General features: G+C 37.1%; 1 protein-coding gene across 13 annotated transcripts in view; it reads right to left on the minus strand.

The window, feature by feature from the left end:
- The window catches only part of NFIB (nuclear factor I B), a 175,738-nt gene that overhangs the window by 62,173 nt on the left and 94,262 nt on the right, over nucleotides 1-19,303 (minus strand). For 12 of the 13 annotated variants that reach the window (XM_074533005.1, XM_074533004.1, XM_074533009.1 and 9 more), the window contains exon 3: nucleotides 9,304-9,357. In XM_074533005.1, coding sequence (XP_074389106.1) covers nucleotides 9,304-9,357 — 54 coding nt within the window. Of the gene's footprint in view, nucleotides 1-9,303; nucleotides 9,358-15,470; nucleotides 15,629-19,303 lie in introns of those variants that run through there. The other variant, XM_074533012.1, reaches the window with a different exon arrangement.

Raw genomic sequence — 19,303 nt, forward strand, 5'->3', positions numbered from 1 at the left:
TCCCAGTCAATGTCACTTCATACACCATTCCTGCACGTCTTTATTCCCTCTGATAGCTCTCCAGGTCTCACTCCCTTTTGAATTCTCTTCCTTTCATATTCCTCTATCTCTAATTTTAAACAGATTTTCTCCATATCCATTACTTTTTCCTCTCTTACCATCCTTCACCTGGATATTGCCATCTGCAGTGTCTAAGAACTGAAAGATTTCCCCTTAATTTTCTCTTGCACTGTTTCTCCATGTTTTTTTGTGTGGATGAAAACATTACATAGCTTCTGAAATATCTACTTCTTTATTTGACAGAACTTGGTATAACCATATAATAAAAAAATGCAAACAGTAAATTTTTGCTTTCCCTTTCCTCCTCACTTGTTGTTTTTTAATCTAAGATCAGGCAAGCTGGATGAATCCTAGTAATTCCTCAAGCAGTGGCAATCTTTCCCTTCTCTGCTTATTTCCTCCAGCAGGAACAATTTAAAGTCCTACATGGAAGGGAGATTTCCAAAGAGAAAATGGTTTCTTGATTTTAGTTGGCTCATAAGTGAAGTGTGGCATAAAGCCAGTGTACAACTATGCAGCCAGCTCTGAAGCTGGTAATGAGACTTGACTGAACTCCTCTGCTGTTTATCCAAGCACAACTACTTTGAAGCACAACGTCTCTCCTTCAAGCCAGACTAACCTGAGAGAAGCTCTAGCCAAGTGTAAATTAATCAAGCTATCATTATAGTAAGAACAAGACGTAAGGCTCATATTAAAAGAAGAAAAAGCCTATGTATGATTTTATATGTAAGAACACAGATGTGTACATGTGTTCATGCATACACACCCAGGCATATACGTTTAATCTTCAGTCTACTCTCATGGATTCTTAGTTTTTCTCACTGGCAATATTGAGAATACATACATAATATAAAGAGAAATACAGTGTTTCTCTCCTTGTGATAATGAAATGGGGGCAGGAAAAGCATTTTACCATCAAGTGGTACCACCATCTCTCATCCCCTCACAAAAGGATGTATTGTTGACTGATGGGACATGTCTTTTTCACTTCTGCCTCAGAATGGCTAAAAATAATGACACTCACAGATATATGAAAATGCTTTGGCTGGCATAAGGAAGGAAAGGGAAATTGAAGCTATTTTCAATCTCAATCAACATGAAAAACAACTTGATTTTTTTCTCTATGTATTGTGACAAATTATTATCAAAGAATTAATGCAAAAATAAACAATCAGTGTCACAGCACTGAGAAACTTCATCCTGAGCTTTATGTTCTGACAGGGAAGGTGGACTCCAGCATGACTCTGGGTGCATGTTAAGGTCCAATACCAGTGAACTTCAAAAGTTTCACCTAGTTATGAAGATCACCTGCAATGAGTGTGTTACACAACTGTTACTTGGCTCCCAACTGTACAAGAGGAAAATATTCTGTGACATTAAATTGCTGTAATTTGTTGTGGAAACACATTCTATGTAACAAAGAGCAAAACTCTTAACATGCAGAAGCTAAGCAGTATAGGACATTTTCTGTTTATATTGTGAGATACTGCCTTTTACCTAATGAATCTGATCACACCACTGAGTAAGAGTTAACATTTGTATTCACATTATTACACTTCGTGCAAGAAAAAAATATGTAGTTTATATCAATATACTTCATACAATATAGGCCTTGCTGGGTTTTTTGATTGCCCCTTCCTAATGTACTGTTTACATTAATATGTTAAAGAGCCTTAAATTAGCACTCTTGGTGTGTGTTTCTGATCGGTTCAGTACAGAAATTAATGCACTTGATATGTCTATTGTATTGCTCACAGACCATTTACTGTACCATTTGATGGTCATTGTAACACTGCTGCTTTTGTCATTCAAACCTAACAAAAGAATTGAATATTGTTTTTTAATAAAACTCATCCTGCCTGAGAGATGGCACTCTGAAATTATTGTTACTAATTGTCATTGTTCTTAAAAATCTGATTTCTACAAAAGGACAATGTCTGACAAAACCACCATAGTGAGATGTTGTACAAAGAATCAGTAACTTCCAAAACCCATAATAAGAGTGGATTTTTTACATTTTCTCCTAGTTTTTGTACACAGAAACTGTAAAATCCTTCTCTCCTTATCTTTTTTAAAGAAAATTCACTCATGAAAAATACACTTTCCATACAATTCCACAATGGCCAAGCCAGTGGCATCAACAATGAAAGAACAGGTTAAGCCAAGCAGCAGTTCTGATCAAGCTCCCATATAGAGTCAGTAAAGGGAGAAGCCTGCAGCAATGCCTCCAACTGCTGTAGAAGTTACTGCCCTACTCCTTGCACCTCTCCCACTCTATTTGTGCACTATGCCTTGTACTCTGCCTTGAAGAGATGAGTTACATGTGCAGATTTTAACTGTTCTAACCACACAAAAAGTTTAAGGGTTGGGAAGGAGGAGGAAGTATAGTTTCAACTGACTGAAAAATTTCAGTTTGCTGAAACAATTCCTTAACAAGCTTGTTCTCACATTACTTAAAAGCTTACTAGTGATGTTTAGCTTTGAAAATTTTTAACCGATCTTTTTACGTCTTCTGATTTAATTGTGCTTTTATGAATAGAATGCCTGTTTATGTTCTGCAGCATATTGTCTACCACCTAACCATAAAACTGTTTCCTGCTATGATTATAAATATGTTTTCCCATTGATACTGCCTTGGTTTTGAGCAACTTATAAAAGAAGGGTGAGGACACAACCACTACCAGAAACAATTTTTTATTAATATACTTTTATTTCTGGAACTTTTAAAAGAGGAATTATAGAATAGCAAATAGACTTACTAGCAATAAGAAAAATACACAAATATCAGGAGTGACTGTGAGAAGAAAATTCTGGTTTAAAGCAGACAGCTGTGCATTAAGTTATTCAGGGTAACGCTGCTAGCTACAGCTTTTTTACAGACAGAAGTGGTAGTGAAAAATTAGTCTCATATTGTTCATAAGTCAAAATACAGTCAGCAGACATACAGTTTGTTTTCTAGTTACTGCATGCATTTTGAAACCAGCGCCTGAAAAACAGTACCAGAAACAGGTTGCTACCAAACAGAATATCTTAAAGACTGATATGGGTGGATAATATTTGCCAAATAGTGATAAAGATTTCAGTGATGATATCATTGAAAGAGTTGAACTAAAGTCTGCCTAGAGAATGAGGCTATTTGTGTTATCACACAACCCTCTGCAGTCATGCAGAATACCCACAGCTTGGTTTTCTCCTGAAAGTTGCAATAATGTTGTAACCGGGACAGGAAACAAACTTGCAAAAAGACCCCCTGACTCCACTGAACTTTTAACACAATTAGGATCTAAAAAGCCAAATGTGCCATTTTCAGAAACAAATGAGATATTTGACATCCTCAAAATTATAGACAGAAAAATAGTCATCTGTGTTGCATTAATTTGAATAAGTAAAAACCAGGTTTAATGGATTCTGAAATCCATGGCTAGAATTCAAGAAGTGAGCTGCCCTGAAACCTAGCAAGAAACAGAAAGGGTAAGTAACACATATACATATTGCTTTCTGTTCCAGAGGGTCTCAGGATGTACCAAAGCTACAGCCAAGACTCAAGAAAAAGCTGGGGGAACTGCTTTCTAACAGCTATAGAACTAGTAGGTGCCAAAAGGGAATTTTCTGATGCCAAAGGAGGTTTCTGGAATTCTAGCTGATAACATAACAGTTTTTAGTAAATTTTTTCTCTGTGCATGCTTTGAAGTAAAACCATCACCTCCACCATTGAACACAACAGCATCTGAATCAGCATGAGAATTGATCACAGCATCACTTATTCACACAGCAGTTTCATAAAGGACAGCCAATCCAAACAAGAATGTAAAAGTAATACTAAACCAGCAGACAGTAGTAATTACCCACACCAAATTCCAAACCATCCTGAAAGGCCAAAAAGTCTTTCTGTTGGAAAGCAGGGCTGTACAACCTGTGCAGCTGGGCGCTGACCCCAGAATGCCCCACCCAACCCCCTCCAGCTCACTGCAGGGAAGCTGATAAAGAAAAGTTTCATCTCTCAACCTCTGACATTGCTAGTTAATAGAACATTTGGGAAAGGGAGAACTTCACAGAAAATCAAGATCTGACCAAACCCAACCCTGTTTTATTTGAAGATCACTGTCTGAGACGGCACAGCTACAAGCATATGAGAAACAGCAAGCATTTCAGGATATCTACTTCCATGCCGAAAAAGAGGTGAATATTTGTTTATTTAAATACAATTATGTTGGAATTCCCTATACTGCTACTATGCCATCATCACTTCCACAAGAAAAGCTGCTTACAATGATGAGGCCATTGTTGTATCTCTTCTATTTCAATTAATTATAGGGCTAATTCTTCACCCACAAGACGGTAGCTTGCAATAGAATAAAATAATGAAAGTATCTGTGGCCTGAAAGATTCAAAATTCAAAGACATTTGTTTATTGCATTTCCAAAAGGGTGGAAATGTTGAGACCATGTTCCTCTTCAGAGGTTATTTCTGAAACAACAAATTCTAAAACTTAATACTGAAATACTTCTATCCAAAACAGAAATATGTAGTCAAATTTATTACACACTTCTAAGGGCTTGACCCAAAAAAATGTTTGCCCAATGGCTGCTAGGCCATAAGAAAGTGCAAGGAAAGCCTTTGGGGCTCTACAGCTGCAAGAGAGATTTGCATATTGAGAGATGGGTGAGGCTCGTTGCAAGGTTTTTTGCAACACCTTCTTTAACTAAAAAACAAATAAAACAAAACAAAACTAACTTCAGAGCTGGAGATTTTACTCAGATCTTCTTTGGAAGTGGTTCCTAACATAAAATTTCTAGGGAAAATAGAAGAGGAAAAACAATTCCAGTACAGTAAGGATGGTGCTATGTCTCATTCAGATTAAGGATTTTATCTCTAGGCAAATTCCCTGACAACATACCCTGGATTATTGTGAAAGAAAGAAGGAAACCAATGGGGTGTAATGAAAGGCAAAGACACAGAGACAGTTTGTCCATCTCTTCATCTAGAAGTGTTATCCCATATAAATAATTTAATATTTATTTGCACAAAAGCTCAAATCTGAGTTCTCTGCATACTGACTGATCTTACAGTCATAAAAATTTATGAAAAAAATTTTTAAGCCAGCTAAAATACTGAAACCTAGCTCTAGTAACCCAAACTCATTTGCTTGGATAAAAGGAAAAATCTGAACACACTCATCTTCCCTCAACAAAAAGGCTCATACCTGTCTGTGTCAGGATAGCTAGGTTTTCTTTGCACTTTCTGAAAAGCTATCTTTTGTATTCCCCATTGCTGGACAAAAATGGCTCCAAAATATAGAAGGCACCCATTAAAAATTGATTTAAAATTATCTTCACAGCTAATTGAGTCTCCTCCCTGTCCTATCCACATGGTGTTTAACTCTATTAATATTGCTACTTTTTACTCCTATTTTAGTTGTTTATAAAGGCTGTCTTCAAAGATTTGAGCAGCACAGCAACAACTGGACACAGTTGTATTAATGCTGGTGTATAAATCAAATCTGCCAAGCAGCAACCTCAAACCAAGGGCAAATGGTAAGAAGTCTTATTCATATTAAGTCATTGTGGCCCGCAGGGAGAAAGGGAAAGAATAATAAAGCAAAGCAAAATCTAGAAAATCCTCACCAAGAACAATTGGCTAGTAAGAACAGTTTCTTTGAAGACCATATTGTTATGTTTGGGGTCAATATCATTAGCTTAACTACAGTTCTAGATATTTTTCTCTTTTTACTCACCCTCATAATTTTCTCATGCTTAAGAGATTAATTTACTAAAAGAGGACATCTTCTGTCTTCAGTACATATCCTGCCACATCACTGCACATATTTCCAGATACACTTGTGAAGACTTATTTTTTGGATTTTCTTAAACTGTATAAAAGACCTATGGAACTTGGAGGAAGCAAATAATGATGCAGCATTAGACTGAAACTGCCACACTAGGTTACCTTTAACAGACTGCTTCAGCTGTAGCTCAGAACGTTCTGAGCACAAAGTAAGAAACAAGACAGACCTAAAGTACTTTGATTATGTTTGGGTTTTGGTGGCTTGCTGGCTGTTTGTTTTTTCTGTGCAAAAATATGGTCATTTTCAAATTTCTAATCAGGTGTGCCTCTATCTGTTCAGACACCCTCACTGGGGCCTTTGTCATGTCCATTCTCTCTTTTAAATAATGTAAACTTTTAATAGTTAGGACTATGCTAGTACAGCACAAACTTTTATATACCAGGAACTCGAAGGCTGATGCAGACAACAGTAGTGTTCAGATTTTTCTCCTCTCTCAGTTCAGTTCTGCTCACCTATCTGTCTGGAGCTTATTTAATAGTACCTGCAGAGAAGCAAAATTTACAACCCAGCCCTCTGAAGAACAAGATTAAGCCTTTATAAAAATATGCTAATACAAATATATATTTAATAATATATTTTATTAAAAAAGAAATCAAAGTTATGGAAAAATAAAACTTAGAGGAGGATGCCCCTGGATGTAGCCACAAAAGCTACATACCTCTATCACCACAAGCTATACCACAGGCTTTATCACTGCATTGAGCTATCAAAATATTAGGAACATATTGTAAAGAATTCCAGCAAATGCTCTTCGTGTTCTTTTGTTTGGCAAGTGACATTACCCTCTCTCCAACTTGTTAGGACAGCAAATTACCAGACACCCTAAAGAATGCAACGGTCTCGCCAAACCTAGGGAAAAACCACTCTTAACACCAACAGCTCTGCCAACTACCACTCAGTTTCCAGCAACCTCCTCTTTGGCAGTATCCTTGTGAAAGGGGTGGCATCCAAAAGCTAGCAGCACACATCCCTTGCCAGCAACCTGGCTCCTTGACATACAGGCACCAGAACAAAACATGCTAGAAGAACAACCCTCCTGGCACTACCAATCCACATACTCCTGGCTGAGGACTGAAAACAAACCTCAGAGTGGATATCCCCCAGGTTTCTGACAGAAGTGACTGTCTGGCTCTAATAATAAGAATCGTGTGAAGTTTAGTAAGAAAGAATAGGACAGTAGTGGTTTTCCCAGAGAAGCTGAATGGCATGTAATTCCTTCTGATTCTCCTGCACAGCCCCAAAAGTCCTATATTCTGCTATCCCACAAACCACAGCACTTTCACCTTGCCAGTTTAACTCCAAAACAGTATTACACAGGGAAGCTGAACAAAGCTAGAAGGTCATCCTCCAACAGATGACATTCAATTCTCCTTCTGTCTCTGCTTAAATGAAAGGTTTCAAGGGAACCAAGGCACAGCTTCTATTTTCTGTCCCCACTTGGCAGCAGACAAAGGGATAATACTGGCTACAGTGACACCAAATCATGAGAAAGTTCTGTGCTCAGTTTTTAAGCATAAAGTTTCATGATGTTTCAGAGTTATCTGATTTGTACATCCCTTCAACTTCTGAGACAGTGGAGTTTGTCAAACATTACATCTTGACCCATAAGTCTGCCCACAAGAAAGCCCATGCAGCTTGTCTGCTGCCTGCCCAAGGCTCTGTTACTGGCAACAAGATCACTCCTTACTGGAGGTAAGGCTGAGGGCTGGAGGGACTGGACTCACTATAGGGTGTGATCCTCACTAGTAAAACACATACTGCCACCTTCCTACTCCAAATGCTAAATGGCACTTCAAAACCAGAATTTTAAAATATGCTGAAGGAGAGTTGATTCTGCCTTCAGCTTCCCAAAGCCAGAAGCTACAAAAAAGTCCTTTAAAATCACAAGGGGTAAGGTAATGTGCTTGGCTTTTCTTGCACTTACAGGGATGTTCTAAAAGGAAATAAATTTTCTACGGTTGAATGGTCCAAGTTTCAAAAATAGTAATTATCTATAGAGAAATATTCATATTTATTTTATGAGTCAATTTGCTTCTTTGGGTTTTTAAACCACTATTCTACATATTGTGGGCATGTATTTAGTAGAAAAATAAAATTTCACTCTCAAAATCCCACACAGTTTGGAAAGAAATAGCATCAAAGTCTCCAACTGAAACTGATAACAAGCCTGCATGATCCCTTAAAGAAAAAAAATCGCTTGCATTGGAGCTTAGAATGATATTATTTGACTTGTTCTGTCCTCTTACCTCTAAAATACATATGCTATCTTCAAGTATACATATCTGGGATTTATGTTACAGGAATATGACTTTATGTATAACAATCTTTGATGGTTCTCCCACTTTTGGATATTCACAGGCAATACACATGACATATTTCACAAATAGAGAATTCTTTGATGATACGCATATTATAAAATGGTACAACCACAAAGCAGACTGTTTATCCTAATGCTGTAACAGATCCAGAAAATATACATGTATATGTTAGCTGCCCAGAAACACAAAATTACATCTTGGTCAGAATATGGTTCATTTCTTATTTGGAAGATCAAACTGAGTCAGTTGCAACTTGTTTCAAATACACATATCTTCTGAGAGTTAAAATGAGAAGATACAATGTGATGATGGTGGGTAGAGTCACTCCTTGGTCACTAAGTGATAGTGTGTCTGTCACAATTGTTTGTCTTAGTCTGATAAAATTCATAATGTGGCAAAGGTTTACAAGATTTACTAGCACAGCCCGATTGATTAGAAGGATAGGCTCATAAAAATTCAAGGAACCTTTTGTCTAAACAGACTGAAATGGCAAAACTTGGGTTTGATTTTCTCCTGTGTTTTTATTTTAAAAGAATCCTTGAAAAGACCATTTACACTAACATCTTTCTCAAAGGAATATCAAGTGTCACCAGCCACGATGCATTAACATGTTCAAAGACCGCTGTGAGCTGACGCCAAAAAATAATTTTAAATTAACACATTTTTATTTTATAAAGCAAATATGAAAAGCAAAAAAGCTGGTAGTGTAGTCACAGAGTTTAAACATAAGTCAATTTTCTTTTGCCTGAGATGAAAGAAAACTAATAGTATTGGAAGACTTTTATAAAAATAAAGTTATTTAGGATCTTGTTTCTTTGCTCCCACCTCCTTGCCCATCCCTACTTAGAAAATTCTAAAACGCATGAGATGAAAGTAAAACTCCTCAGATAAAATTAATATTGATGAAATAGCAATTAAGGCACTGCCAATTTAGAGGAACTAAAGTATCACAATTTATCCTGATTATTTTTTACCAGTGCAAGATAGGTTGCTGAATAATTAAACTCTCTTTTGCCATTATCAGTTGTATCATTGTTCTCAAACAATGTTAGATCCACATGTTCTGGAACTTATATTTACCTGGTGGATTCTTGGCAGGATCATTGTGGCTTGGACTTCCTGGTTGCCCAGAATCTATAAAGAAATGAAAGAAATGTTTTAATAATTTGTTTTGCAAGTATCTCGCAATCTTTTAATACCCTCTATTAACTATTAAACTAATGCTTTACTTTATTCTTTAAAGGTCATTTCCCTGACTTTCTATGTGACGCATTATTGAACAAACAATCTACCTGTAAGCTATTTTATGCGGAGGTAGAAACATTGTGAAAGATGCAATGATCCTCATAAGAGGAACTTGTAGATCACTGAATAAGGACAAGAGAGTCATTCAGTTAAATGCTAAAGTTGTAAGCACATTTACAAGGGTACCTTTTCATTCCCTTTCCCACCATCCCCCAAATATAATATTGCATAATGAGCAAAGCAGAGGTAACTTCTCAGGCAATGACCAGAGAGACACACTGGATCAGGCAATTAGTGGTGCTTGCGGTGGTGAGGCTTTTTGCCTTAGCTTCTCCTTAAAGCACAAAGGCCTACATTGCTTCCACAGACTCATGACTGCAATGAGGATATGACAGTCTGTTTAAATACAATATGGTCTCTGTGCTCCTAGCCCATGAGAACTGCTGTTGTGAAATTAAGATTATGTAACGTAAAAACTAACAAAACTCAAATACTGTAGACTTCAAACTGTGCTCTTTTGAACCTACATGCACCATACATGCACCTATTGAATCAAAATCAGAATGTAATTTCATGTTAATACGCTAAATAATAAATTATATCCTTATTCATAAAAACAGTTTCTTTTAAAAATATCTACTTTTCACTGTATTCCCACATCAATAGTACAACAAAAACCTGCTCCACTGCAAGAAATAAAGATATAAAAACCAAAAAATGCAGAGAAGAAGAAAATAAATTAAGCATCACCATTTTTTCCACATACAGGCTGGTTTTGGAGTTGTTTCAGAGTCTGAATAAAAAATATCAATTTTTTTAAATGTAGTGATGCTATTAATAGCGTAAGATTACCAAAAGATTGCATCATAGCACCATAGAAACTGTTACCACCAAATCAGTTCCAGTTGGATGTAGACTTGTTGAATGCATTGCTGCTTACAGTGCCCAAATTAAAGAATAAACTTTACAAAAAAGAAGAAAAGTGCATATCAACAAATATTTTTCCTTCAATTACCATTACTTCTTCCTATAGCTGATGTACTCCACATCTTAGAATGAGAGATTCCCTCTACCCGCTACAAGAAGTTTATTTAATTCTGTTGCTACCCATTATGCATCTTCATCGACATGGCTTGACTCACATGTCTCTCAAACTCTTTAAGTTAGCACAAGCTTGATTCTACAGAAGATTTTAACTGAGATGGAAGTCCTTTTCACAGCTCAGGTTCTACTAAGTTGATCTAAATGGCAGTTATCCCAAAATTTATACACCTGTGTAGCTACCTGAGTACTGGAATTCCAAGGCACATGTGAAACACAGTTCCAATGGTGTTAAAAAAAACCAACTAACTTTTCCAAAACTGAATTAAATCACTCTTGTGCACAATAAAATGCACATTGAATAGTGAATTTCCCATGAAATTTCATTTATCTTCTTCAGCCTTGGGCAGGAAACATGAAGGGCAAGACTATGAGTTGGACTCTGCCCTTACCATGGCTTGGCACCTGGGTACTCTTAGGTGTCCCATTGTGCAGCACAGTATGCAGCCATTCAGTCTGTTTCTTGGCATGATGTGATACTTCCTTTAAAATAATTAAATCAAGTTAATTTAAAAATTTAATCAGCTACAAGTAATGCTAAGAGTCTACTGCTTCTCCACATATGGACCAATTTGTGGAGAATCATCCTTTTTCCCGTGTGAATTAGAACGTTCTTCTAATAGACATTCTTTGACTCTGCAAACCATACATATCACTATTTAAATTCAAATTATAAGAGAGGATTAATGTTACACAGCAATGTCCGAGTGTAAAACTACAGCAGATATGTGGCTAAATGAACTGTCATTTTGGTAGTAGATAAAACCAATAAAGCTTGAACAACATAGCTTCAGGATCACAGAGATTTGAAACTGAATTAATGACACCTACCAGAAAATAACTTTTGAAGTTTTCTCCTGTCAAAATTAATTTTAAAAAATTACAAAGTGAAATAATTTTTCAGATCTTGCACAGAAATTTGCCTTTACTTCTAGTTTCTGTATTCAGGATTTAAAGAATAATGGCAGTTTGAACAATTTTTATTATAGCAAGAAATATAGCAAAGAATTTTCTAATTATAGGGATAAGCAGTTGGCTATTTATTATAATTTTCCAATCAGCCTTAGCTTTGGGTTTTGTTAACTACTCAGTAATCATGGCTTTTACGTATTGATTCTCAATCTGTGTCTTTTGAGATCTCAGTGAGATTTGGAGAATACTGAGGAAGAATATGAGAAGAAACTTATCTAAGCCTTCACTAAACGCAGCTGAAAAATCAAAGACTTTTATTCTGTATGAGAGCATCAAGCTATGGAACTCTGCACTTAAAACACAGAGAAGCATCTGATCCTCAAGATGAAAGACACAGACTTGAGATGGCCTGTGATGATCCAATTCTCTTACCAATGTCAGTAATTACAAAGCACTCTTCTGTTTTGATTGGATGCAAATAGCTTTGCAAAGTACAAAAGAATCATGGTCATTATAGGATTAAATTATATAACTTCATATAAACAGAACACTGAATGAACAGCTACATTGGAGCAATGCTCTTCTAAAAGAGGGAGTAAGAGGCATTTTTGGGAAGCCACAGAAGCTACAGAAGTAAAAGACTTGTTAAGACACTTTAAATCTTTCTTTGTCCTCATCTGTACAAGACCACTAATTAATAACATGAGCCCTTCCTTCCAGGAAGGGGAGATGGAGAAAGACATAAAACAAATTCACTGTCTGTCTAGTTTGGATTGGCATTCAATTGTCCCAGCAAATAACTCTTACGCATGAAAAAAAATTTAAAAATTAAAAAAAAACTAACCAACAATCAAACGCAAAAGAAATCAAACCACGAAAAGAAAACCCAAGCAACTTCATAAGCTGGAAGCTGGATGAAAAGATACTCAACAAGAAGAAAATCAAATCCCATCATGTTTATGCAATGAAACTGAAATTTTTGTAATTTTCATTTAGGTAGCTCCCAACTGTAAGTTCTCTTAGTTTTGTTGCTGCTGTTGTTGTTGTTGTTGTGGTTGATAGGGAGCAAAATGTATCCTACACATACCATTTCCCCAAAATGGCTTTCATGCGCACCTCACAGCTACAGTAGCACATCTTCCACTCTGTTCTTCTTGGTGCTGACTGATAAAACTTATCTTTGATAACTTATTGCCCCATGGATGAACAACTCATATGAAACAGATTCAAGCCAGACTTTACTTTTAACAGGTCATGTAACCCCGATGCCCTTTATGTATAACTTATCATGATTTAGCACAGCTATCTCCAAGATATTCAAACCCTATATCAAACTACTCTTGCTTCTGGGACACTGTATGAAAGGATGAGACAAGAAGCTGACATATATTTAATACTTAATTTTTTTCCTATCTTTTCATTTCCAGGTGTTGATCACAATGAGCTTCTGTGAGTGCAGGTAACTCCCCAGTGCAGCCAGAGTTAAGACTAACTGACTGCTGAGGCCTGCTTCAAGTGAAAAAATAAGCTTCCATTTTCCCTGTGGTACACTAGGAAAAGTCTTGGCTTCATAAGACAGAGGAAAAATTTAAAAAACTGTGTCCATAAAGTCCATTTAGCAAAGGATGAGGTGCTCTCTCCCTTTGAGCCACATTGTCCTTGACAAGAAGGAAGGACGCCCATGCCAGCAAAGACAAGCAAGTCACATTGTTGCTCACCGGCTTCCTGAAGGGTTTTTAGTACTGCTCACCTCAGTAAACCAACCTTTCACTTTTTAGCTGATATGATACTCTCTTTAAAAAGTAAGCTGCTATACCTTCATTATGCCCCATCCTGTACAAGAAATTTTGGTTTTAAGGCTCTCTGTTAGAGCATAATACCAAAGGCACTGAAAACAAGTAGCAGCAGAATGTGTTAAAATCTGAAGATATTTTCTAAAGCCATGTCTTGGGGAAATAAGTAGATTGTCCACAGGCATCACACTTATGAAATTAACTTGCTCAGTGGTTTCAGTAAACACATTTCTATTTGCTATGAGGACAGCCTTTAATCAGCCTCAGCTGATCTCAGCTGATAGACACTAATTTAATCATTCACCACCATGTAAATACATCCTTGCTCTTTGATAGTCTCTGATTTTAGTGTGAGGGATAAGGAACCACAGAGATGTGGCCATCACCAAACCATGCACGACGTTGTCCAAACTTTCACATTCATATACAGCACTTGACAGCTGACAGAGTCACTATCATGAACAAGAATCACAACAACCTTCCAGAATGTTAGGATTACTTCGCCATCTGACATCACTTGACACAAATGTTGTACCCCTGAAAATCACAAGATCACAGGTTACCATAGTGTGGTAGAGACCTCAAATGTCTTCCATCTCAGCCCCTGCTGGATCTCTCAAAGACTCTCAGAACATCCACAGCAAAGAAAAGTAAGACATCTTCCTCTTCTCCAAAGCAAATAACATGAGCCGCAAAAATCCATAAAAGAAAGAGATAACTAATTTATCCCTGTACTTTAAATCATTACCATGACTTATAATTACTCTAATTTTACTACATAACTACCTTTTACTGCCTACACTATTTTACCTTGACAAAGCAACTGATTGGTTTGATAAACTTCCCAAACAATTGTAACAATTTCATTTTGAAAAGCAGTGTCTTTCTTAGTGTAGTCTTTCTCTATCGGACAATAGAGACCATCTGTACTATTTTAATAGCATTATTCACACCAATTCTTGTCATAGAACAGGTAAAAGCGGTTTGATGCATTATCCACTGAAAAGTGGATAGCATCCACTGAAAGGCTGCTACCAACATGGAAATGCTACTGTCACCCTTGTTTTTGTAAGTGTCTTAACTTGAGGGGGGATTTATTTTTCACATCTTCAGAGATCATTAATTCAAATACTTCTGCAGAAAATTTTGGCTCTTTGAGGTCTTCTGAAAAAATGTTCACCACCACCAATTTGTTTGGTAGAGCACAAGTCCTGTTAGGAGTTCTGAGGGAACTGACATTGTTTAGCCTGGAGAAAAGGAGGCTGAACATTATTGCCCTCTGCAGGAGGTTGAAGGGAGGTTGTAACCGGGTGGGGACAGTCTCTTCTTCCATGTACCAAGCGATAAAAGAAGTGGAACACAGCCTAAAATTGCACCTAGGAAGGTTTAGTTTTGACACTAGGAAAAAATTCTTCACCAAAAGGTGGCCAGCCATTGGAATCAGCAACCCAGGGAAGTCAGAAAGTCACCTTCCATGAAGGTATTTCACAGACCTAGAGATGTGACAATTAGGAGCATAGTTTAAGGGTGGACTTGGCAAAGTTAGGTTTACAGTTGGACTTCAAGATTTTAAAGGTCTTTTTCAACCTAAAGGATTCCATGATTATATGTCCCTGAAAAGATATGGTATGCAGCACAGTTCACAGAAGGAGGAAGCAGTACCTTCAAAAAACAAGTGGGGCTTCACTGTGAGAAAGGCATGTTTGCCCTTACATCTTTCCCAACAGTGTTTACTTGTAAGCAATATGTGTTCATGACACCCAGACTGGAAACATCCACAACACTGAATCAGTGACTTCTTTTAAACACATTGTTTTAAAAACATTGTTCTACTACCCTTATTCTGCAAGGACTTCCTCTGTGTTTACAAGACAGCTCTGCTATTGCGCTGGGTAACTACACAAAGAGCTAGTCCAATACATTTTTATTGTGTTTCATATTCATACAACTGGTGGTAGATGAGCAGCATAGAAAAGTGACCCAGGAGGCATGGTTGGGACCTCTCAGGAGACCAGTGAAACAGCAGGAGCTACCCTGAAGGCTGGATGTGGTAATCCTTGCAGCCAGGCGTCATCAGCACCCATGTGTCGCACCAGGAGCTGTAAGAGTGACTTAGGTTCTTTACATCAGAAGAGTGCTGCTGTCTAACCTTCACCTACCCAAAAAAGGTAGCAAAGAGCAGAGATGACTACTCACCCCAGAAGCTGAGCTGTCTCTTGGTGTTGGTACCTAGGCTTTAGTCCAAGCAAGCAAGTCACTCCACAAAGCCTTCAGGGCTCAGTCCATGGAGGCACTTGTGCTGGGAGCTGGTCAGGATAGCCAGCAGAAGCTGGGCTCAGTTTCCAATTCAGTTTAAATTTGTTTGCTTTGGACACAGCAAGAGCTATTAAGCCATCAGCTGACCCATTTCACCACATGCCCCTGTGCCCTCCCAGCCCAGAGAAGCTCGCCTGTGGCTGTGTGAAACCCCACGTCTCAGCCACTGCAGGAGTATCCCCACGCCTGGGCTTGTCTGGGCAATGGCAGTGCCATGTGGGCTGGCACTGAGATGGTGTGTGATGGGCTGGGGCATCAGAGCCCAGCGGCTCACGGCTGGGCTGCTTCACCTGCTCTTTTATCAGCAGATCTGCCTCGGCCAAGTCACCCAACTGGCCATTGTCAAGAGAGTTAACTTTCCTTCAGAGTATTTTAATTGGGTAAATAAAAAATGGCAATTAAATCAACATTACGTAATGTGTTTCTGATTTGTAATCTCATTTAAATTAATTAACTGACTCAATCCTTGTTTAGTTTTTAAATTGCCCTAGTTAAGAAGTGGAGCTCTGGGAGTAAATTCAGATTTTATGTAGTTGAAAGAAATTCAAGGACCTAGAAGCACTTACAAGAGCAAAAATAGCAGTACACATAGTAGGATTTTCAGCTTTATATCCCATGCATAGATTTATCTTTTTAATTTAAATTCCTTTATTTGTTTATGTGACATAAGTCACAACAATTATTTATTCAAAATATTTCTTATACAATTTATGAAGACCATATGTTGCTCATATTGAAAACTGAACAAATTTCCCCAGCTGTGTTACAAGTTGTGCATGGAATATACACATATGTACACACACACACACACATTTTTAAGTTAAGAAAAGGGTTACATTTTTTCATGGCCTGAAACAAATATTTCCCATACCTCATAATATTAGTTGAGCTCTTTCTTGACATTTACATTAAGAAGAGATTTACATAGGTATCAAGCCATATGTGGATGAATGTGAAAGAATGATATTTCTTTCCAAAAGTTGTTGGATTCAGTCGGAAAAGATGAGATATGAATGCTTAATCTTCTCCATCTGGAGGATACTGTGGATACTACTATAGTCAGAAATATTCAGAAGTCGGTTTTGGAAACCAAGAAGAACTTTTACATTAAGGTATGTCTCATTAAGAGCTTTTTTTACTGATTCTTCAGAAAATCAAAAGCAAAATGTAGAACACAGTGAAGACTTATTGTAATGTTTATAAAAGGAAGAAATTATATGATAGACTATATCAATTTAACCGTTCATATTTGCAAGCAAATAATAGGAATTTCCTTGCATATACCTTCATCTACATAATAAACCATCCACTTTATTCTGTTCTGTAAGACAGAGTTGACCCTGATGTATATGCAATGCAAATTGCTGAGATCTTTACAGAATCACAGAACCAATTAGGTTGGAATAGACCTCTGAGCGTATTGAGTCCAACCTATGACTGAATTCCACCTTGTTAGCTAGAGACAGCACATGTCAGACATGGCAGTAAGAGACACATCCAGTCTTTTCTTAAACACCTCCAGGGATGGTGACTCCATCACTTCCCTGGGCAGCCCATTACAGTTTCTAGACACTCTTTCTGTGAAGAAATTCTTCCTGACATCCAACTTGAACCTGCTACATAGATTCTAGTTTCAGGGAAGCTAATGTAAATTCTACCGCTGAGTCCCATGCAACCAGGATTTTATTTTCCGTTGAACTGTAGAGCAGTAAAGCAAAAAGAGTTCAGGGAGATAAAATTCACATTTCCACAACATTCTTAGGCCAGGGATAAGGATGACAGAAGTAAGAAAAAGTCCGTTTTGTTAACATGAATCACAGACAAAGGTTGTTAAAATCAATGAATAATTGCTCCATCAAGTTTTGGATGAGGCACTTTATGGTAAATTACAGCTTAAAAGAGCAAAAAAAAACCAACATAGTTCAGCAAATACTGTAGGACAGATCTGCATTTTTTTTCTTCCAAGTGCATTGCACTCTCCACTAAATCATACAATAATAAAAGACAGATTCCTCAGCAGTTCAGACATTTACAATCGTATGCTACTTAACTTACTTCTAAGAGACATGGGGCATAAGGAATGCTATAGTTCTGTGGATCTTCAAGTAACGCTTTTTTTTATCAGAGATCTTTGTGAAAAAAGTCTCAAATAGAAATATATACACATGTTCTTTATAAAGTGGGTTTAATTTCATCTGCTGTAATCTAAAAGTTCATAGACAAAATATGCATCACTGTGCCTAGCCATATTCACACACACACACACACACACACACACACACACACACACACAATTAAAACAAACTAACCATGACAAAAGAAGGATTAAATCTATTAGTGGGCACTAAGTACGTAATATACAAGAACTGGCTGAGAAAATTCACCCCAACTTTTCGTACCAGTGGTTCAAAGCTTGATTTTAGTTTCATGTGTGCTCACAGGCACCATGTTTACACAGAGGTTTGTAACAAATGATGAGAAAGTACTGAAGCAAAAGTGATAAAAAAATTATGACTTACAAATTAGTTTTCTCTGTATACTTCGACCTTTTACAGTAGATAAAAATCAGAAGTAGCTAGTCAAATTATGTGCCACAGCAGAATTTAAAATGTAAAACTGACTAAAGCATACAAATGTCCTGTGCAGCAATGTTCTGCAAATAAATGCAAGGAATTATTTTTAAAGCATATAACTTACAAAGAAAAAAGTTATCTTGGTTTAAAGCATGTAAACCATGACTTTCAAGCAGGTTCCTCATCTCCCTACTAGCAAAAGTACAACCATTGCTGTCGTACTGGACAAAAGCTATTAAAAATTATTAGAAGTATTTTAAAAGTATTAATGTATTACATATTTGATCATATTCATTTGTGCCTGCCCAACATAGCTCTGTAGTTTTGTGGCTAATATCACATGCAGTATCTGTTTGAAATTCTATAGTTTTCACTGGATATTACACATCACATCTTTAAAGTTCCCTAATTTCTAATTTCCCTAACTTTCTAATCATCTATGTAGGTGAAGTTCCCTGACAGGGACTATTGTACCTGATAGGTACAATACTAGCTGCAGTTTTGCAAGATATTAAAATATGCTTGCCCATTCAATATACAGCAGAGACTGCTTTTGCTCTTTCAATTTTGTTTTATTTACAAAAGTTGGCACATGTTCTTGCAGTACCTAAGGGTATTATATACTTGAAAAAAGGATACTACCTTTTATCTAAAAAAAACCAGATGGCTCAAATTCCAAGGCTTTCATTTTTATTGCTTACTAGTTGTTGGGGGCCTTTTGCATGAGTAAAAATTGAGTGCTAATTAAGGGGGGGTCAGAGGGGAGAATGAAGGAGAACAAAAACCCTGACTCAAAATTCTTGCTGCACCTGGTAATTTGCCAGTGCCTTGAATACTATTTAACCATCCACTGTTTCTAAGGCTTATTTTCTTACCATTACTCTATCACAGCAGGACCTTGAGAAAGTTATCAAGACTGGTTTGGTCTGCAGCTATAAAAAAGAAAGTCTTTGGAGTTAAAAAACCTTGTACATGTTTACTGAAAATATATCAGAAACTCAAGTTTCAGTCTGCGTATAAAGCAAAAGAAGTTGTACCACCCAACAGCTCCAAGAGAAGAAGCCAGAATGAGTAACCTTAGATATTCAACATCTCCTATAACTGCAGATTTAACTTCTTATTAAAGGCCCTCTAACACAA

The sequence above is a fragment of the Zonotrichia albicollis genome, chromosome Z (genome assembly GCF_047830755.1).
Source record: "Zonotrichia albicollis isolate bZonAlb1 chromosome Z, bZonAlb1.hap1, whole genome shotgun sequence".
In the NCBI taxonomy this organism is placed as follows: domain Eukaryota; kingdom Metazoa; phylum Chordata; class Aves; order Passeriformes; family Passerellidae; genus Zonotrichia; species Zonotrichia albicollis.